The sequence below is a fragment of the Medicago sativa genome, chromosome 3 (assembly GCF_051527215.1).
Source record: "Medicago sativa cultivar Bolivia chromosome 3, Bolivia_mono, whole genome shotgun sequence".
NCBI lineage: Eukaryota > Viridiplantae > Streptophyta > Magnoliopsida > Fabales > Fabaceae > Medicago > Medicago sativa.
Genome location: NC_140751.1, coordinates 63,034,086 through 63,057,665, shown reverse-complemented (window position 1 = coordinate 63,057,665; position 23,580 = coordinate 63,034,086). Strand labels below are relative to the sequence as shown.

Here is a 23,580-nt window from a genome sequence, read left to right as displayed (position 1 = left end):
GCGGTCAAGGAGAATCTAAAACCGCATTGCCAAGAATACGCTCTACGTATCGAGGCCTAAGCATAACATAATCATGGCACAATTCTAAAGCGGACGATTAAGGGAAACCTAAGATCGTCATCGGTATAACATTCTTTCTTGTTCTATACATAACTTGTACTTGTCTAATAGCATCTCGTGCTCTTGTTCTTAACATCATCGTTCATGAGTTCATTCATGCATTAAGTTAGCGTTGAACAAAGAATCATTATCTTGATTCATTTTACGGAGATCCCCGGGTGGAGTAACCCCGAGAACAATCCCATACATGACCGATGAAACCTAGCAAGGGTACATCAGACTCCCTCGGTGTCGTGCAGGTCCCTTACGACTTGAATCGTTCCCCTTGGTTCGAGAACCTCTCGTATCCCCCTGACGTGGATAACAAGAGACACGAGCACCGACATGCGGTTATAATCTTAGTCTTAACATCGTGAAAGATTAAACCTATTCATGCTTGCTTGTTTACCTCGGAACCTTGATCGATCCGATTAGCAGTAAACTTATACTTGTTCAGGTACATTCTTAATCATGGTGGAGAGAAATAACTTATCAATCCACGGCTTAACATAATTGCTTAGTCATTCTAGATCATGTGTGAAGAGATTACACTTCGCGTCTTATCATTTCTAGGGATTCTTGCTTAACATGCTAGTTCTCGACAACTACGTCGAGGCTCTAATTTTTCCCTTGCTTAAGGAATAACTTGCTACCCGATTCATGACATGATTCTCTCGTTTACCATGCCTTACTAACATGCCTAATACTTGCTTCATTATCAAAAGAGTCTTGTTTTCAAAGAGTATTATTTAGGACCTTGGTTTGAGGGATTTACTTTTATAAAAACTGCACAAGAAAATCCAGTACGAAAAACACCGAATCTGCCTGAAACGAGCAAGCAGTACCAGAATGCACCACTTGCTCGCCTAGGCGAGTAGCTTTATGTGGGAGGCGAGCAGATGCTCGCCATGGCGAGTTGGAGGCGAGCAGAACCTTGTTTCTGCTTTGTTCTGCTCGTTGTGGCGAGTAATAGCTAGCTGTGGCGAGTTGTGACAGTCCAAAACTTGTAAAAATGGTATTTTTGACCCAAAAACCTCAAACCAAGTGTCTCTAAGTATATGGGAACATATTTGATCATAGAATACTTGTAAAACACTCATATGGCAAGTATTGACATGTTTAGTAAGCATAACAAGAAAAGGGCAACTAAACTTGTATATAAAAACCCTAAGTTTTCATATTATACTCACAAGTCATAACATCATCCCAAAGGTAAGGAATACTAGCTATGGAACTCACCTAAACAAAGCTGCACAGATTCTTTAGCTTCCAAGCATCATTTCCATTTCACCCTCAAAACCCTAGCTCTTGATCACTTGCTTTTCCTTGGCTCAAACCATTCATTCTTGCAAACCAAGACATCATGATCCTTGTTGATTATCAATCCTTAAGTTATATTCCAACTCAAAGCTTCCCTTTACCAAAACCCTAATTCCTCATGAACTTCCCTTGAGGAGGAAAAGTAGTGAAATCACTCCATTCCAAACTTCATGTTACTTCTTTGCTCAAAATGAAACCATAACATGTACAAGATCAAGCTTCAAACTTCATCTTCACTCAACACCATCAAACCCTAACTTCTTTGAATCCATTCTTGAGTGGAGAAATAGAGAAATCAAACTTAATCCAAGCTTCTTAAAGCTTCTTAAAGCTTCTTAAATCAAAATTAATCAACTAAGATCAAGGTTAGAACAAATTCTTGGATGGTAGGAGAAGAGAGGAAGGCATGGAAGAGGAGAGAAGGAGGAGAGAAAGCCTTTACCAAAAACTAGAGAGAGAAAGGATAAGTGAAAATAAGATATTTTGGTGCCTAACTCATATAAATATCCTTTTGTGAGCAATTACCAAAATGCCCTTGACTTAAGCGTGTTAAATCCTACACTGATACTTTATCCGCATTAGGCTGGCATCTCATAATAAATATTTCCGTTAAACTTTCTTTTCGTAAAATTAATCCTCTGGCACGATGGACTGCTAATATTCCGATACTGACAAGCGGGATATTACATATTCATATGAATGGATTTAATGGGTATGGAGATGGACGAAGATTCATAAGTTCCTATTTTTCTTGGAAGACATTTCCTTGACATGGCTGGACCAATTGTTGATGCAAAATGTGAATTGGTGGAAGTTGTAAGAAACTTGAACTCTTTAAGCAAGTGGTTATGGTTCATTGTCAAACGACGATGATAACTTTGTATCAATAAAATGATAAAAAATAATATAATTCTTTATTTTGTTAATTGAAGAGTGATAGTAACACTTCCTTTTTAATACTATCTCCAACAATCACTCTTTTATTTGGTGAAATTATGCTTTGATAAAGTGGGGGGAATCATATGGATTCCACCCAATAAAAAAATGAGATTTAGAGAGAGTTTCTAACACACATCTTATTAATTTTCAGTTGTTGAATGAACAGTCCAATTCCTTCATAAACTCTTTTGCTATAAGACATGTTTGGTTTGGTTTTAACGAAACAAATTAAGTCAGTTTATTTATAAATATGAAACAAAGTATGAATTTTTTTTTTATGGAGGAATGCCAGCAAGTCCGCTTTGGGGGGGGGGGTTGGTTGACGGACTGAGAGGGTTTATGTAAGGTCAAATATCATGTTTCGTCCTTTTAGTTTGACAAAATTTATAAGTTAATCTATTAAGTTTTAAATAGATCTTTTTACTTTGACAGAATTCCCAAGTTAGTCCTTTAAGTTTCAAAAGTTTCAAATATGTCATTTTAGTTGATAAACTATTTCACCGTTACCCCTGCTGTCAGTTAATAATTAACTGATGCTGATGTAACTGTTAAATTGTTGACTTGGATCAAAACGTTGTCTTTTAAAATCTCTAGGGTGTCAAAACATTACATTTAATGGTCACAATTGATCATTCTAACATTATAAATGTCGTTTAATAGTGCTTGAAAGGCATTTATTGTAAATAACTGTTTTTCTAGCACTATAAATGATCATTTGTGACCATTAAACATAGCGTTTTGACACCCTGAAACTTTTAAAAGGCAACATTTTGATTCAAGTCAACAACTTATCGGCTACATCAGCATCAGTTAAACAGAGACTGACGACATGGGTAACATTGAAATAGTATATCAACTAAAATGACACATTTGAAACTTTTGAAACTTAAAGGATTAACTTGGGAATTCTGTCAAACTAAAAGGATTTAATTGAAACTTTCAAAACTTAAAGGACTAACTTGGAAATATCACGTTTATGTAAGGGTTTATGTAAGGTCAAATATCACGTTTCGTCCTTTTAGTTTGACAGAATTTATAAGTTAATCTTTTAAGTTTCAAATAGATCTTTTTAGTTTGACAGAATTTCCAAGTTAGTCCTTTAAGTTTCAAAAGTTTCAAATATGTCATTTTAGCTGATAAACTATTTCACCGTTACCCCTGTTGTCAGTTAATAATTAACTGATGCTGATGTAACTGTTAAGTTGTTGACTTGGATCAAAACGCTGTCTTTTAAAATCTCTAGGGTGTGAAAACGTTACATTTAATGGTCACAATTGATCATTCTAACATTATAAATGCCGTTTAAAATTGCTTGAAAGACATTTGTTGTAAATAACTGTTTTTCTAGCACTATAAATGATCATTTGTGACCATTAAACATAGCGTTTTGACACCCTGAAACTTTTAAAAGGCAACATTTTGATTCAAGTCAACAACTTATCGGCTAAATCAGCATCAGTTAAACAGAGACTGACGACATGGGTAACAGTGAAATAGTATATCAACTAAAATGACATATTTGAAACTTTTGAAACTTAAAGGATTAACTTGCGAATTTTGTCAAACTAAAAGGATTTAATTGAAACTTTCAAAACTTAAAGGACTAACTTGGAAATATCACGTTTATGTAAGGATTTATGTAAGGTCAAATATCACGTTTCGTCCTTTTAGTTTGACAGAATTTATAAGTTAATCTTTTAAGTTTCAAATAGATCTTTTTAGTTTGACAGAATTTCCAAGTTAGTCATTTAAGTTTCAGAAGTTTCAAATATGTCATTTTAGTTGATAAACTATTTCACCGTTACCCCTACTGTCAGTTAATAATTAACTGATGCTGATGTAATTGTTAAGTTGTTGACTTGGATCAAAACGTTGTCTTTTAAAATCTCTAGGGTGTCAAAACGTTACATTTAATGGTCACAACTGATCATTCTAACATTATAAATGCCGTTTAATAGTGCTTGAAAGGCATTTGTTGTAAATAACTGTGTTTCTAGAACTATAAATGATCATTTGTGACCATTAAACATAGCGTTTTGACACCCTAAAACTTTTAAAAGGCAACATTTTGATTCAAGTCAACAACTTATCGGCTACATCAACATCAGTTAAACAGAGACTGACGGCATAAGTAACAGTGAAATAGTATATCAACTAAAATGACATATTTGAAACTTTTGAAACTTAAAGGATTAACTTGCGAATTTTGTCAAACTAAAAGGATTTAATTGAAACTTTCAAAACTTAAAGGACTAACTTGGAAATATCACGTTTATGTAAGGATTTATGTAAGGTCAAATATCACGTTTCGTCCTTTTAGTTTGACAGAATTTATAAGTTAATCTTTTAAGTTTCAAATAGATCTTTTTAGTTTGACAGAATTTCCAAGTTAGTCATTTAAGTTTCAGAAGTTTCAAATATGTCATTTTAGTTGATAAACTATTTCACCGTTACCCCTACTGTCAGTTAATAATTAACTGATGCTGATGTAATTGTTAAGTTGTTGACTTGGATCAAAACGTTGTCTTTTAAAATCTCTAGGGTGTCAAAACGTTACATTTAATGGTCACAACTGATCATTCTAACATTATAAATGCCGTTTAATAGTGCTTGAAAGGCATTTGTTGTAAATAACTGTGTTTCTAGAACTATAAATGATCATTTGTGACCATTAAACATAGCGTTTTGACACCCTAAAACTTTTAAAAGGCAACATTTTGATTCAAGTCAACAACTTATCGGCTACATCAACATCAGTTAAACAGAGACTGACGGCATAAGTAACAGTGAAATAGTATATCAACTAAAATGACATATTTGAAACTTTTGAAACTTAAAGGATTAACTTGGGAATTCTGTCAAACTAAAAGGATTTAATTGAAACTTTCAAAACTTAAAGGACTAACTTGGAAATTCTGTCAAACTAAAAGGACCAAAAATGGTATTTGGCCTTTATATAAATTCTTGAAATTTAATCTATGATGTTATAATATTTTTAAAATAAAAAATATATTAATCATGAGCATTAATTTATCACTCTTTAAAAAAAATAATCTTTCAAAAAATGTGAAAAATTTATCAATTTTCCTATATATTTCTCAACCCTAAAGGCCTTCCTTCCCCTACCCTTCAAACTCCTTAACAAAACCATAGGGAAATATTTATAAACATGAAATTAATTAAGAGGTATGTTTTAATTTCTGTACAAGCACGTCTCTGATTTTGCAACATCTCATTTACAGATCCAAGAGGGACGTTTATGGTGTGGTCCTGCGACCTCTTTTTAAATCAATCGTGTTCAATTTTATGAGGTATATGCTTATGGATGTCTCATGCCAACTACATGCATGTCACTATCCATTCTTTAGTAGTACACTTTCCATAGATATCTGTAAGAGAAAGTCTTAGATGGGCACAACCCCAAATCAAAATATTTTGGACACACTCACTAAATATAGTAAAATTTAAATGAGAATAAAATTAAATTATATTAATTGATGTGATTGATTTATTCTTGTTAATATACCAAGGAAAGAAGAAAGAGAGAAAGAAAGTCGCACGGATGGATAATTTTTTATTTTTTTTTACAAAAATAAATGATATTCATTCTTTCAAATTGATAGAGTGTGTTGATACTATACAAATTCAAAGTCGTTAAAAATAAAAAAGATGAATCTGCGAACAAACTCAGAATAATCCATGTTAATAGCAAAAAACGACAAAGTATCTATGTTTACAAATATGACTGTGTTCAAGTCTCTGAAATACTCGTGTCTCAAGATCTGCAACTTTGACGATGTTAAAGTCATTGATTGGATTTACACTTTCTCAAAGATGATCTTTCAGCCTGAATCAAATAATCACCAGACTATAATGGGAAATAAAAAACAAACCGTAGGCGAAAAGTCAAAACAAACAAATTCGTGTAAAGACAACGAAATCACTAAAACAAACGAAATAAAGTGAAAAATATGTGGAAATCACTTATTTAACTAAAAAAGAATGAAAAGCAATTTAGATGAGTGATTTTGGGTGGATAACTTCCTTTTAACACAATCAAATTAAGAATTAATGTAATAAAATAAAATAAGTGAGGAAAAAAGTCATCTCTAAAAAAGGTTTTAGAAATTATGATTGGGCTTAACACAACTCCACAAAACCGGTTTATGAGGTGATGATTGTTCTCACTTATAAACACATTGTCAGGTCATCTCCTATCCGATGTGAGATTCTTAACACACCCCCTCACGACCAGCACTATTAAGCTTGGTTTGTTGACATAAATGGTCGGTGGGTAGATAGCAAAAACCTGATAAAAGCTGACCCAATGGATCTTGAAGAGACTCTAATGCCGTTTTAGAAATTGTGGTTTGACTTAACACAACCTCATAAAACCGGCTTTCACATTCCGCCCCCTAACATTTTGGACAAGTTTGGTGATTGTACACTTAAGCTTTTATCATGATGAACACTTATATTACAAACAACAAATTAAGTAGTTTATCATTATAAATGTTAATGCTATAAGTTGCAAATTAAAATGTTTATCCATGCATAACTACAGTTGATGATCCAATGGATCGAGTACTTGGGTTTTGAGACATAATGTTCTAAAAAAAGTTAATCGACTTTGAATGTCTATCCTTCTTGAACTTTTAAATAGATCTTCTAATTAATGCAGATCTTGAATATTTATAATATCGACAAAAATTTGTGTAGGTCCTATAATAAATTTGCTAATCTTTCATTTGGAGAAGAGTTCAGAAATTAGTATATATATTCTTGTTAAAATCCATCCTTCAAATCAATCAAACTGTGGATGTTTTGTCCGTTATCAAATTGGAGTATCCTTGTGTATTATCACCTTCTTCCTCGATGCTCTTTAATAATCAATTCAAGATGTCTTTTCTAATCAAACTGAAAAGTTGCATCGATGTTTATCAATTGGATTATTTCTGAAAGAGATATTTGTACATCCATTTAATGACAATTTAAGTGACAATCTTGTTTTTCTCTCTTTTTATTGGTTAAAAGCAATGGTGAGAGAAAAAGTAAGAGAGAGAATAACATCATGTGAATATGAGAGAAAAAGTCGTTCAAAAGTTATCAAAAATTGATGTACAAATGTCATTTCTCATTTCTGAAACAAGGCTAATAACATGTAAGGCTGGTTTTGTTTTTCTTCTTCATCGTATATATGCATGCATCTTTATTGCTATAACTTTTCAATTGGGCCGAGTCTTATTTTTTTAGTTACAAAAGCTGAGTCTTGTTTTTTACTCTCTACCATGAGATGAACTTTTACAAGATGCATTAATATGAACTTTTGTTTAATTTATTAATCCTATTAATTTATCCACATATTTTTGTTAGATATGACTCATATATAAACACAAAAGAGGGACAAGAAGCAAAGAAGGAGCTGAGCTAGTGTTGTGAAGGTCCCTCCGTCTCTGCCTTGTGTTTGATACAACTGCGTGTCTAGGGACGTATTCATGTTAAGCCTATGTGGGGCTAAAGCCCCACATCCAACTTCCCTATTTTTATTTTTATTTTTATAATAATTAGGGTAATAGTTATTTTGGTCCCTGAATGTGTAATGAATAGTTACAATAGTCTTTTAATGTATTAAAATTTCAAAAGAGTCTTTGATTTTGCACTTTGTTAGTCAAAATAGCCCTGAAATGACAACTAATAAGTATATTAGAAGACTAATATGACAATATTAACAAATTATTTTAATGTTAGAATTATTTTGACTAGTAAAGTGCATAATCAAGGACTATTATAAAATTTTGAACATTGAGGGACTATTATGGTTACTCCTTACAAATTTAGAGACCAAAATAATTATTACCCCTTATAAATAAAACACAATATGTTAAGAATAAGACCAACAAGTCAACTACCTTATGCAAAACTTGTGGAAACAAATAAGTGTAACACATTTGCAATGAAGTTGGCTTTGCTTTTGTCGATAGCAAGTGCAAGTATTAGCAACTTAGATTTTATCCCCACATGCACTAAATGTTTGGATCCCCCCTGTGTGTGTCAGACCCCATTTGTTGTTGGGGGCGACTCAGGGGTGCGGTGGCATAGACGGCCCCCATGATTCGGTTCAGGGGTATTCTTGTAATCTAGATCGTAGTACAAATATATTGGTTGTAATTAAACTCTAATTCATCAAAGAAATAGTATGGAACTATAACGGCTCTACACTCCAAGAGGTAGAGATTATTAGCCTAATTGCGTGAACAACAATGGTATCTCATTGTCTTGTTATGATTTCGTCTCTTTTACTCTTCTATTCCTAGTTGTTCTAACAATTGTAAATGATAAAAATGTGTTAAAGTAATTGTGGCAAAAATTGTATCATTAATATCTAAAAAACCTTTCATTGTTAATGTCTGGGCTAAGCTTTTGATCGAGAACCTTATTATTGTAGTTGGATGAAGAACCTTTAACTATGACCAAATATTAGATTAAAGATTAAATTTACGGCACGAGATAATCCCTCTATCATCAATTATGAGTTGTTTTAGAGAAAAACGAAGTCATAAATTATTATAATTATTCGTTTTATAATATCAATAAAATATTAATTTTTTCATCTATTATATTATTAATTATTTATTACTCTCTTCTTTATATTTTATAATTTATCTTTCTCATACTATTATTAAAGATTAATTTTATAAAATAACTCTTTCTCTTTTTTATATAAAATTATAGAAATAGTAAAACAAAACTTATAATTTAAGACAGAAGGAGTAACTAAATTAATTTTTTATGAGGCAACTTGTTAATGGAATGTAAAAAGTATAATAAGTTGGTAGAAAAAATTAATTTAACCTCAATAAATTGACCTAAAAGAAAAATTAACTTACATTTTTAAAAGGAAAATTAACTTGCATAGTTTTTATCTAAACCGGCAAACCATATGCCCTCGGTCGTTGCCTTGTTTTTTGAGGTCACTACTTTAAAAAAGAGTAATGATATTTTGACATCCATTTGATGACAACTTTGTTGACAACCTTGTTTTTCTCACTTCTTATTGGTCAAAAACAATGGAGAGAGAAAAAGGAAGAGAGAGGATAACAACATCATGTGAATGAGAGAGAAAGTTGTCCAAAAGTTGTCAAAAAATGGTTGTCGATATATCATTTCTCACCTATTTTGACCTATTTTGAATGGATTGGTATGTTGAGTTTGACCTATTTTGACAACGTTAAAAATCTCAAACTAAAAGTGTTATGGCATTAATAAATATTTTTAAGCGAAAACAATTATCATCTCACCTATTGATTTAATGAAGTTGTGTTAGGCTTAATCACATATTCTAAAATTGTATCATAACTTATTTATGATCAGTTGGACCACATGTTATTAGGTTTCGCTATCAAACCACTCAAATCATGTTTCTGTTTATAAATGTAGGCAATCTTCATCTCACAATTAATTTTATGGAATTGTGTTAGCCGAACCACAACTTATAAGAGTCAACTCATATTAATCACCCAAATTGTCCACGTGAGCTTAGCTCAGTTGGAATGGACAATGCATAATATATGCAAGGTCTGAGTTTCAAACCCCGACCACCAAAAAAAATTAATCAGCCTAATTAATAAAAGTTCCAATAAAAAGAAAGTAGAATGTAGCAACAAATATCAATCATCGTGATCTTGATTCTACAAAGAAGAACCAAATATATAAAGAAAAACATTGACTAATTGATGTAAAATATGTGGTTCTCTTTTCAATAATGGAACACAAGTTTGATAGAACGGGTCCTATATCAAAATTGGAGTTGGCAATGGCTAATCTTTGTATCACTATCAATCAAGATTTGGGTTCTGGATCTCATCAGGAGGGCCACTATAATGCCTTTAATTAGCTCGTGACAGATGCTTTGGACATTTATGAACCAACTTGCTCACATAAGACTATGTGCAATGGTGCTGTTGAACCTGACATTAAACAAGCAAAAGCACTGCAATGGCATGTTGAAACTGTGTTGAATGAACTGCTGGACGAGAGAGAGGATTAACGGATTCAACACCAATTAATCTGCCACAGGATGCCACGTGGCGGCGTGCAATTGGCGTGCAAATAGGATGCTCGCCATTTCACATGGCATGCAAAAAAAAATTAAAAAAAAAAACAAATAGGATGCTCGCCATTTCACATGGCATGCAAAAAAAAAAAAAAAAAAAAACAAATATTATGCTCGCCATTTCACATGGCAAACAAAAAAAAAATAGTAAAAAAAAAACAACAAATGGCGCCATTTGATATGTTAAACATGGAAAAAAAAAAATTAAATACTTAAATATACATGCTCGCCAAATAAAATTACAAACACACACAAAAGTTTGGAATGTTTCGTGATTGAAGATGATTTGTATCGTACTAAATAAATTGCTTGTGTGTTGTGTGCTTTTTTTTTTCTTGCATTTTAAGTTATTTGTGTGTTGCGTGCTTAGTTTGTTGTATTGCATTTTAAGTTAAGAAAATAAAAATAAATTATTTAAATAAATTTTGTTTTTACAAAAAAAAATGTTAAGTGTTTCTTTATTTTAATTTAATTATAATCGATAATTGTAATTTTATGTAATTATAAAAACAAAAATATAAAATTAAATAAGAATAAGAAATAAAAGGTGGTGGGGTAGAGTGTTGAATGAAAAAAAACCATTGGAGAGGTTAAAGTTGAATGAGTGTTGAATTAAGAGAGAGAAGATGATGTGGAGTGTTGGGAATTGAAAAAGTGGGTGTTGAAGGGTGTTTAATGTTGGTGACCATTGTAAATGGTCTAATAGTAACTCTTTCCACCATGTTACATTGAACCAAAAATGGAAAATGCTGTGTATTACACTCTCCAATCAAAAGCAAGATAATGATGCTTAGTAAGAAGCATGCGCGTGATGAAGTGGATTTCAACTATGATATGATTGTAGGGTCATAAAATAAAAGAGATTTTCAGTGAGTGAGTGGTGCAGGCATCATCAATAAAGAGACTATTGAATTTGGAGAAAATCTTGTGTGGTCCTCGTCCACATAAGTGGTTTTTGGTCACACAAAGAGAAAAAACACAAGATTTTCTCCAAATGAGAAAATCTTGTGTGGTCCTGATCCACACAAGTGGTCTTTGGTCACACAAAGAGAAAAAAGAGAAGAGAGAGAAGAGAGAGAAAATGGAGGAGAGAGAAGAGAAGAGAGAAGGGAAAAACTTGTGTGTGTGACCAAACCAAAATTCTTGGTCCTGGTCCACACAACACACAAGTGTTTCTCTTGAATTTGAAGATATTTATTTAGGGATCCCTCGCTTTCCACAAAAAGTGGCATTTAATTTCTTCATTTGGAAATGCTTGGAAGAGCAAATTTGTTTCCTAACTGCAACGTGTGTTTACCTATTTTCAGCCCTAACGAGAAACAACCAATGTGAGAGAGATAGTGCTGCTTTCCATATTTCTATGACTTTTTTTGTACATGTATGTGTGTGACTCTGGAGTAGGCTTTTTAAGCTGGAAATCAATTATTTTGGTCGTGTAAGTTATCATAGGAATTCAAATGATGATTGCTTTATGCGTTCGTTTGATTGTTCAACGTTTGAAATAAATCGATTTGAAGTTACGTTCCGATCTAAAAACAACTATCAAATCGTAATTCTTGATAGAGAAACTATTGAACAAAGTAAGGGGTTCCTAGAGCATTCTCCATCGAAATTGGAAACTAATACTAAAGGCTTAGTGTGAGTTGCCAACTTGTTCCATATTAGAATATCTAATGAAGTATTTTTTTTAATTCAAAGTAGCAATGAAAAGAGAAAGAAGAAATAAACATGGAATACACTAAAGTTCCATTTGATAAAAATAACTGATAAACTATCTTGTAATGAATATTAGATAAGCTAGTTGCTAGCGGATAAGATAATGAATTTGTAGTGTTTGATAAAACTGACAATTAATAGCTGATAAATATAAAATGACATAAAATAATTTTTTAAATAATTTATATATTTTTTTGGGGTCAAGTAATTTATATTTATTTAATTAAGATAACATTGATAAAATTAAGAGAAAATAATAATAAATTATAAGCTTCAATATTGGTTTTGGCTAACAATTCCTTAAGAGATGAAGAATGAAGGAACCACAATGGTAAACAAGTCATAGATAAGATTTCATCGGACTTTAATATTCCTAAAATGAGCCATTAATCCAATTTTCTCCACCCATATTTGGATTATGCAACTTACTTGAAGTCAATGATTGCTCTTTAGAGCCTCACATTGCTGTGAAGCTCCTTGGATTTATTGGAAAATATTTTCGATGATGTATTTTCTTTTACTGTTTTTGCCTATTAAAAGATTGAAAAAATCTTTCGATGGTGCATTTTTCCTGTTTTGAGTAAAATAGAGGGCTAAATAGAAAACACCACTAGAGTCAGCAGCTAGACATACTTACAAAGGAAATCTATAGCAGATTTTTTGTAGTTGAATGGATAAGTTGGACATTAGAGATATGTTTGCACCAATTTGATGGGAATGTTTGTGTGAGTTGTCGATAAATGATTGATGGGAATGTTTGTGAGAGTTGTCGATAAATGAAAAATAAGTCATATGTAATTCTTAAGTCAAAAAACTGCATGAAAAAAACAAGAAAATGCACACAACTTTTATCCTAACTAAAAAAGGAGCTTATCATTTATGTAATTCTTTTTGAAATTTTTCTTTTATCTTTTATGTATAGAAAGAAGACATTTCGTTCCCGCGAGTATAACTCAATTGGCAAGAACAATGCATTGTTATATAGGGTCAGAGTTCGAACCTCGAACACCTCACTTATTCACCTTAAAAATTGAATTCTAACCATTAAACTACTTGTAAAAAAAAAAAAATCCGTCACGGATTTTATCAGTGAGTACCTGTGGGCAGAGATTTTTTTCCATCCCTAATCAAAACCCTTCTGCCCAAACACATGATGCACACGTTGAAAACCAAAAATACCTTTTAATATTTGGATTTTAGAATCCCAACCATGTAAGGTGTTGGAAAAAAAAAATTACGAATTACCTTTATTTTTTTTATAAGAGGGATTCGAAACGTATAAACATGGATATTCAAATTTTAAAATATGAATATGTAAAGATGACTATTTTTCTGTTCATATCGTGGAATCCAAATGTATATTTTTTTTGGACGGGAAGCAGGTAGCCATAGTTCAACCGTGACTATTTTGTCTCTGTGTAGGATGAGAAATTTATTTGAGAAAATGCATTTTGACACAAAATGGGCTTGAACCATGTAAAATGGGGCGTTCGGATTCTAAAATTGGGACATGAAAAAAACAATTATTTATGGTTTTTGGATTTTATTTTGAATAGATTTTAAATATGTTTTGTCAGTATTAAGTTATTTTACACATGTATTTAATAATGTGTTGTCAAATCAATTAATAAAGCCTTAGTTTATTGTCATTCAATATACTAACATAATATACTAATGAAAATCTTTTGAATATGGCTCCCTTCTTTTATTATCATTCAATATTATACAGAAAAAAAATTCTAAACAATTGTTTTGAAGCCTTAGTTTTAAATTTAATTTTAGATTATTTCTCTTTTGGCACATCTATTTTCTATTTATTCTAAAAAACAACATTTGAGAGATATCTTCCAAAGCCTTCAAAAACACAAAAAATGTCATTGAGAATTATCTCCCAAACAATTTAGGCATTTCCGGGGGCTAAAAGAGCAATGGCCATATATAATGAGGCCCAAAAAAAAGTGTTGGCCTGGACGGCCCAAAACTTGTTTTATAATAAGGGATTTACTTTTTCCACCCTATGGCCTTCTCCCGCGCCCTGTAAATTTTCCAAAAAAGCCCTTGTGCATTCCGAATTATAGAATCCGGATTGCATTAGCACCATGAAAAAAAGTATAAATGATGGAATTTTGAATGTAAAAATCATGGAGTTTGACATATATCAACCTTAACAGGAGTTTGACATATATCAACCTTGGATCATTAGTGAATATATATGCTGAAAGTTATTATTTTTCACTTGTAAGTGTGGTTTGTTTCTGGATATCTCATAGTTTTTTCTAATATGCATATAGATGCAATATGCAAATATCATTCGTCCAACGCTGCTAAAAGGCTCGTTCAGGTCAATAAAGTATCTGAAATTGAGTGGTGTGAATTTCAATGATAGAGGAGAACTTTTGTATATTGTTAGTGCACTCCAATGTGCTCCTGGCTTGGTTGAACTTATTATACAGGTAAACATGATTACCTAAGCTTCTTAGCTTATTTCTTATTTTTGTATTTTGACACTTTAATTTTTACACTTCAGAGTTACATCGATGTTTCTACCGTACAAGTGTCGGATCATTCAAAAGAGTTAGAATGCAAATTCAACATCGTTAAGGACTCTTAAAGTTTATCCTGGTTCTAAGAGTTTAGATGCACATAAATTTCAGAAGACTTGTTACATATGAAAAAATTGGTGCTGGTGCATTCTGGATTATAGAATCCGGATTGCATCAGCACCATGAAAAAAGGGTGTTTAGGGGGTTTTCGGATTATATAATCCGAAAAAATCATGTAACACGCCCTATTTTTGAGATTTCCGGATTACAAAATCTGGAAAAATCCGTAACTCATTTTTTTCACCCTTTAACAAAAGAAAACACCATTCCGGATTATAAAATCCGGAAACTCAAGGACATTTTTGAAAAAAAATAGGGCGCGCGAGGAAACCTATAGGGTGAGAAAAGTAAATCCCTTTTAATAATTTTTTCAAACAATTACTCGAATGAACAATTTAACTGTTAGATATGTTCCTTCAAAAAAAACTGTTAGATATGTAGATCTATATCTTTTTTTCAAAAAAAAAAGTAGATCTATATTTTCTATACTAATAGATAAAAAAAGTGTGATTTTAAGCTGATTTTTTATCTTCTAATTATACTATTTAATTTTATTTATAATTACAATTTTATCCTTTGTATAATATTATTTAAATCTTCATTTAAATAGTCAGTTAAATCTCATTAAAATACCAACATACTGCAACAAAAAAAAAGTCCTATATCATATACCACATAGGGACATAACTCGTCTAATGCAATCATTCCATGCACTTGATTAATTTATCATGTTCGGTAATTTTTACATTTAGTAGGCTCTATTACATACTAATAAAAAAGAAATTATACCTTATACCCCTACATTTAGTCCTTCACCCCGACAAACAATAAAAATTGTCAATTTTACCCTCTTTTCATTGACTTCACCCCAACAAAATTTTCTGGAATTATACAGGTTTCTTCAATTTTACCCCTTCTATAGGTTTGTTCATTCTCACACCCTCACCTCCATGCAAATTTTTCCATTGGAATTTTCAAACCAAACCATACACCAATTTGCATCATCCCCGTCATCTAATTTAATTTCCCCGAATCCAAAATCCAATTTATCATCCAAAACCAACACCCTAGTTTGAAACCTGTAAGAAAACACATTATTTTTATGCGTTGAAGAATTTACAGACAAATTGATGACAATTCATTTGGGAAAATTGACTGAACGGTGCTTGACTATATCATCTGGGAAAATTGATGACAATTCAAAGGTTTTGATCCCATTCTACCAAGTACGTTTATTAATCATTGCTTACTAGAAGGCATAGGATAGAACTCGTCTTTGGTACTACAAGACAACATATCATTGCTTTGCTTTTTTAACCTAACACATCTCAATTTTCTCAATTTGCTCATAAACGTACATGGTAGAATGGAATCAAAATCATTGAAAGAAACGATCTAATAAGGGAATTGAATTCTTCAAAAAGCAAAATAATTAAGTTTGGTGATGCTTACATGTTGAATCAATTCTTCCATTTATGAAACTTTTTATGTACCGGAAATCATTTTGGTGGTGGTCAAGTCAAAATTAAAAAAAAGGGTAAAATTGACATTTTTCTCTAGTTCGTTGGGGTGAAGGATAAATTGCAGGGGTATAGGGTATAATTTCCTAATAAAAATGCCGATTGTATTTTGGGCTCTTGGAGTATTACTCTATGAGCTATATTCTCTTTAGACTCCCCATCATGAATTGAATTTCTTTTTCCACTTTCCACTTCTCAGAGACCTTTGATTTGTTCGGATTCTACCTCTTCTTAGAGACCTTTGATTTGTTTGAATTTTATAATCCGAATGTGTAAAAAAGTTTTAACCCTGCCCCAATTTTTTACAAGTCTGGATTTTAAAAGCCGGACAAACTAGAGACCTCTAAGTTTGGGGTATGAAAAGAAATTCACCATCATGCATCACATTGTCTTATGCAAGCCTGGTTCCATACATATTTCATCAAAAAGAATCAGTCTTCTAAAAATTTATGCATTTTTCTCAAAGACCAGATTTGTTTTGACTAATTATGGGACGATTAGGTGCACTTAAATTAAATAGTTACCGGCGCACCATTGATTAGAGTTTATATATATCAATCTATATATAAAAGTTAGCCCACGCTAACATTTTAGCCCTAATTAAACCTAAGCCCTAATGAATAAAATTCCTGTTTTACCCTAACCAAAACAATTAAACGGATAAACATAATAAAAAAAAGCCGCAAATTTCTTCTAAACCGCAAATTCCTGTTTTTCCTCTCTTTCTCTCACGCGTTTCTTTCCTTTCTTCTCTGCGAATCCACCGAAGCCGCAAATTCATGTTTTTCCTCTCTTTCTCTCACGCGTTTCTTCTTCTTCCTCTTATCATCACCACCGCAAACCCTCTCCCTCTCTCTTTCTCCCCTATGCAATCACGTATTACCGCACGATCAGTTCTCTCCCTCTCTCCTTCTCTCTGCGACACTGCTGCTGTGACCATGGCCTTTCCGATTTCTTTTTCTTTCTGCTTCAATCGTTTAAGCCAGATACTCGCTTGCACGCATCAATTTGTTGAACGCACAAATTGATGGATCCAAGACGGCGACCGAAGGGTGATTGTTTGACGGAACAGTTACACAAAGCCATGGTACAAAAATATTCATCATTGAGGTCGAAAAAGCCAATGAAGCGATAGTTGTTGTGTCGTAGCATATTAGCTAAAGATGGATTTCCTACTCCTGTTCAAAATCTCGATAGCTGCTTGGCTGTTTTATGGTTAGTGATTAAGTTTAATTTCATTTTAATTTTGCAAAGAGAAATTCAATTCTCACAACTTTATTTGATGTGGATTTGACTGTAACAACTTGATTTTTGGCTTCTGTTTCTTGATTTAACCATCATTTCATTGTTTTTCTCTTCTCAGTCACTAGATTTATTACACTAGATCAGATGTGTTGATTTTAATTTAATTATGTTTTTTCACTAGATTTATTACACTAAATCAGATGTGTTGATTTTAATTTAATTATGTTTTTTAGTTGAATTTTGATGCTAACTTACAAAGCTTTTTCGGAGTTTTCAGATTTGAATCATAATTTGATGAGACACATGTGTTTATTCTCCATTGAGACATCAGACATCCGTATCAAATTCCAAATTTCACTCTCAGGTATAACGTTTTTCTCTTGCACATATTAAAAAATTATCGTTCATGACATATCACAAAATTTGACAGAATTCTGTCCCATTATCTTCTAGATTTCCAAGTTGTCTTTTATTCGTGCATTCATATCGTGTAACTTTGGTTTTCTTTTATAAATTTCAGATGAGTACATATTTGTGTGGATTTATTGTCTTGGTTTTGCTAATATTATTTTCTGAAATGTAATTTCAGTTGCTCTGTATGTTTCCTTTGTGGCTATTGTTTTTGGTCTCCTCTCATGGTGAGAAGAAGGAACTTCAATTGTAACTGCTACATGTTATGTAAGAGAAGTTTTCATTCATTTTGAGCATCATAGTTTGAGGTCAGTATCAAACTTATTTCAACATGCATACCAAATTGTTTGAGGCTTTCTTTTTACATTACTTTCAATTGCAAATGAGACCTTAATGGAACAAATTAGTGTCATTATCTTATACTTCATTTTCAGAACAAAGTTCAACTGTCATTGTCTTATACTTCATTTTCAATTGCAAATGAGACCTTGGATAGCTTGAAAGGTTACGGTTTCATTCAGATTGTTCTAGATTATTTTGTTCCTTGCTTTTCTTCTATGTTGGTATTTTCTGATGAAAGTTGTGTGCCTTATATATACTGATACTCATTATTCTGTGTCATGTTACTTTTCTGTCCTGCTGTTCTGTTATCATGCTAACCTTCAGGTTACTGTTATAGTTTTTTTCAATGATATTATGTTTCCATTCTGCTATTGCTGCTTAAATTGTGGTAAATTGATTTTTTGCAGCTGAAGTAGATTGGCCTGCTATTGTTGGTGACGATGAAAGGCAGCTGGAGCTTGCTAGACTGAAATTTTGTACTTTTTGCATTGAGTACAATCCAAAACAGGTTTAACCTTTTGTCCTTGATTTTTTTTTATGATAGTTTTTATGCTACTAATGCTGTTGTGATTTTTTTTTCTTTGCAATCAGTTTGCAACAGAGCTGCTTCTTTATAATGTTATTTGATTTCTTTTGTTTATTCAAACTCTTCTTTTGTATTTCTTTTCTGTTTCAAAGTATTCTTCTTACCTTATTAAACGACATCCATGAATATATTGATAGTATTTCTCACCTTATCAAACGACGTCCATGAATATTTTGTTATTATTTTTTTAGGACATTTTGTTATTATTTCTTTACTGTTTGGTATGAATACACTCACATCTAGAATCGAAGTATCCTTCTTGCCATGACTAATTTTGTCACCTATGACGAGTACGACATCAGCATATTCAAGGTTCTTCTGTTATTCGCTTTTTTTTTTTTTTGGGAGGTATTTTAGATACATCAAATGAGTTAATTTATGTTGTTGGAATTTCTAATTAGGATTGTTTTATATATATTATAAGGTGGTCAAATATACATCTCTGATTGTATTGAATGGAAGGATGTGTATTGGGAGCAGAGTGATTCATATCAAGGTATTTGTTCTTACTCGAGATTCAAATGTTTAATTGTAAAAGCTTTTGCCCCATTTAATTACTTAGATTTTAATGTTGGATTTTGTATTAAAAGCAAACTTTTTTTTCTTCTATGGTTGTATTTTAACTAAAATTTTAGCTCTCTATAATTATGTATGGATTTTCCCCCTATTTGTGTGATTAAGACTGATGTTAATAGTTTTCCCTATTTGTGTGCTTGGGACTCATGCTTAAATTACTGTGAAAAATTGAAAGGAATTAATCAAATAGAGCAGAGTGGAGAAAATTTATAACGGAAAGTTGGTCAAGAATGCAATTAATTAAATAGAGCAAAGTGGAGAAAATTGGAAAAGTTGGCCCTCTTTCAAAACTTCTAATGTAAGTTTGTTTAGGTGTCCAATATCAACAACATTGTGTGCTTGAGGTTTAAATGAAAATTATCAACTTAATTTACCAAAGAACAACAAGGAGTGCTTGGGCAAAATGTTGTCATTGTTTTCAAAACCACCCTGTATGAGGAGAGGGTTGCGTTTGAACCCTGTAGATAGAGATTAGAGAAATGTCTTAATTACTTTTAGATTATACTTATGCCACTTCTATTAGATCATGTTTTGCGGTTATCACAACACTTTTAGAAAACAGTTGAAAAAAGAATTTGGGCTGAAGAACATTGGTGTTTGTCCTGAAAAAAAACGTTTATGTTCCTTAAAGAATTGTATGAACCAACATCAGTGACAAAATCCATTGCTTCAAATCAAGTGTATTTCTTTCAATTGTAACTTTGTCAACCCTGCAGGTAATATTACCTACAACCATTTTGATTTGTTTTAGGTTGAATTGCAATCTATTGTACAAGTTTATTTTTATTTCTTTGACCTTTAATATACCTTTTTGCAGCTCCATGAATTAGCTTATAAATTATTAGTTGACTCTGGAATACGCTCAGTTATTGCATGCTGGTAGTTCTAACAAGGGTAAGGATCACAAAGGTATTAAAATTTTGACCACTCATTTTTGAATATGAACACCATTTAGATATGTCACCAATGTTAGTTTCATACAAATTTTCATGTAACAGTATTGAAATTATATATAAATTACATAAGAAGATAATTGTAGAAGAACAAGCATAGACTTCTTACAATCAATCAAATAAACTGTTAAATGAAAGCTTTGTCTTTTTTTATTAAGAAGTCTTTGCTTATTCTTTCCTCTATAAAAGAAAAGTATTGTACCCTGTGAATTGAGCCCTATTATATATGTTTTGAATTTTTATTATTATTGTTTTCAACACTGTATTTAGTGATAATAACAACTACATATGATTATCTTGGTGCTTGAGCATGAGTGTGATGATTTTGAAATTGACTTGGTGCTTGAGAATGTGTGAGATGAATTTGAGATTGATGGTGCTTGGTGCTACTTTGCTTTTGTAGCGATATTGCCAACCAATAGGCTGGAACTCTCTTTTTGTATGATTTATTTTAAGGCACTTTTAGAACCTATATTGAATTTATTATGTACTCCCAATAAGGTGTTCATTTGGTTATTGATCAGTGTCTTATGTCGGCATGCATCTTTCTATCCCTAGAGACCGTTTTAAAATTGAAGTTTGAAATGTGAAGATTTGGATGAAAAATTACTTCTGTATAACTTGAACTTACTGTCCAATTTTGATCGGTTTTTTCTCTCACTAAATTTGTAAAGAAATTTGGAGTTTATGTAGGCTAATTAGGCAATCTTAATAGAGCATTGTCCCTTTATTCTTTAGTTCTTTCTTCTTTTTATTTTATTTTCCTTTTACTTTTGCTTATAATTTTATTTCAGTTATATCTTTAATTCCTTTGTAATTCAGATTCACATTTCTAGATTGGTTGTGGCTGGGTGCAGATTTGTATTGCATAATTTTTTTTGGCTGGACGACAATATAACTTTGTGCAGCAATTGGTGGAAAAATGTTATTATTATGTATTAAACAGTGAATCATGGATTGGTTTTTTTTATCCTTTATATTGATTTTTTTATTATGTTAAAATTTCGTTACCACCAAAATATTAATGGTGTGTCTTCTTTGTAGTCATTGATGATATTAGTATTTTTGAATTTATTTGGAATTCAGTTGATGAATGTGATAGATTTTTTTATATTAGTATGCCTGTATTTTTTAAATCACAATTAACATAACGATGTCTCCTATTTATTTCGGAAAAACAATAAAATAACATGTCTCCTGTTGTATGTCACTATGAAGTTTAGATTTTTTTTTTTTTTTTTTGTGTGGCAGGAAGTGTAGTTTAAACTGTAAATGACATGTTTCACATGAAAAAGTTTCAAGAAAATTATAAACTTTTCAAGTCTTTTGTTGGAACTTGGAAGTAAGGTCGATGATTTTAATTAATCATTGCCTTGAACAATAGGCGCATTCTACTACGCAAAGAAGTCGCGCACCATAAATTAGTGTCTAGGTTGATAATCACAAAAATGGGTAAATATGTACTTGAAGGAAAGGTGATAACATGAAGCAAAATTGAGGATAACGTATATATATCTCGACTATCATCTGATACAAGAATTCCATTTATATTTCAACGTAGACAATTTCCAATATTTGTATGTTTTGTAGTGACTATTAACAAAAGTCATGGGCAGTCACGGAAACAAGTAGGCATATATCTCCCTGGTAATATTCAATATAAGAAAAGTTGAACATAGATGTGTTTATTCTTTTCCTGGGTTCTAATCCTTCTCCACGTAATCCAGTTGCAGCATAGTGGCTGTTAAGAGTGAGAAGAGAGATGGAAGAGAGAGTGGTAAGTGAAATTACTTAAATTCGGGGTCTATCAAGTTCCTTTATAGTCATGCGTTTTCCTTAGTTATGTTAGCCTTTTTCTCTCTGTTTTGAATTATTTTATAAGCTTTTGTTTCGTAAGATAAGGATCTAGATGTCAATTTTGGACAGCTTTGTTATGTTTGCAAAAGATCAAGTTGATGTTGACGCGCTAATCTACATGTTCAAGATTTTTATGCAAAATGCGATGAATTTTTTTACAGGTGTGTCAAGGTTCGGTACTTGCCACTCTATGTGAGGTCGAAACTGGTGTTGATTGGTACTTTCGATCATGTGATGAGGACGACCAAGATACTGATGTGACATCAAATGTGGTCTACAGAGAAGTTTTCCGTAATGTGTAGCACTTTGTTTTATAGTATTGTTGTTATTGGATATCGGTACTATTTTTATGTCGACAGATGTTGAATTTTCTTTTCTTCAAAAGACCAAGCCATTAAATTTATATGTTATGTTACCTTAACAGGGTCGATGTCATGGAAATTGTTTAATATGGTACATTAAAAACGTTTGTGGCAATTTATTTTATGAATTTAATTATACTATTTTTCCGATTCAAGTAAAGTATTTACTTTCATATTTGCGCTATATTTGTTCTTTTGTATGACCCGTGCGTTAGCACGGGTCGATGGTCTAGTTGATCATAATTTTATACTTTGACCTAATACATAATCGTTAATTTACTCAAATAGTCGATGAAGTTTGGTAGGGTTATTATATCTCTATGCTAGTATACATAAAGGTAATATATTGTTCTGTTTTTACTTTTCATATTTAATTATACTCTTAAATAAATTTGATTATAAGAATGTTATTTTGTGGTGTCATTAAAAAATATGAGAATTTATATTATATTTGTTATATTGTTGGCATAATTAAAAAAATAAATATAATTTGTTACAATATGAAAGTGCAAAATATCCATTACCTTATGCCTATAAGTTTAATAAAAATCAAAATAATTTTCATCAAAATTTCATAAAAAATTGTTGTTTGTAATTTATACGCATTAACGAATTGTTGTTTGTAATTTATATGCATCAACGTAATTAAAAGATCGAACAAATGAATATTGAAGGGGCCGGGGTTCGAACCCTGGACATTCTACTTCACCACAATTAATTGTGTGAGCTCCGCCCACTAGACTATTTGAAAAAAAAAAATAGGTTTGGTTTTAATAAATAGTGAGACCTTTGTCAATAAATAAATAAATAAATAATGAGACCTTATGTCAAAAAAGTAAATAGAGAGATAGTTTTTTTAAAGATCAAATAGTAAGAATTCTTTTCAAAAAAAAAAAAATAGTAAGACTTCTTTTTTTTGGTGAACATCAAATAGTGAG

The 23,580-nt window shown here is 31.7% G+C and overlaps 1 protein-coding gene across 13 annotated transcripts; it reads left to right on the top strand.

Moving 5' to 3' along the window:
* Positions 1-16,910: 16,910 nt before the first annotated feature.
* On the top strand, positions 16,911-22,761 carry LOC146939021 (uncharacterized). Of its 13 annotated transcripts, XR_015031526.1 has the most exons (8): positions 16,911-17,525; positions 17,833-17,919; positions 18,145-18,274; positions 18,716-18,816; positions 19,319-19,390; positions 20,288-22,070; positions 22,151-22,200; positions 22,442-22,761. XR_015031526.1 is itself a non-coding variant. In XM_085752842.1 (6 exons), the coding sequence occupies exons 1-5, from the start codon at positions 17,474-17,476 to the stop codon at positions 20,351-20,353; spliced, it is 378 nt and encodes a 125-aa protein (XP_085608968.1). In that variant the 5' UTR covers positions 16,918-17,473; the 3' UTR covers positions 20,354-20,379; positions 21,246-21,747. The 13 variants fall into 13 exon arrangements, 2 of the variants coding, with proteins under 2 accessions (XP_085608967.1, XP_085608968.1); XR_015031528.1 differs by lacking the exons at positions 22,151-22,200; positions 22,442-22,761 and having other exon boundaries at positions 16,920-17,525; positions 18,716-19,206; positions 20,288-20,379; positions 21,246-21,747; XM_085752842.1 differs by lacking the exons at positions 18,145-18,274; positions 22,151-22,200; positions 22,442-22,761 and having other exon boundaries at positions 16,918-17,525; positions 20,288-20,379; positions 21,246-21,747.
* The last annotated feature ends 819 nt before the right edge of the window (positions 22,762-23,580 follow it).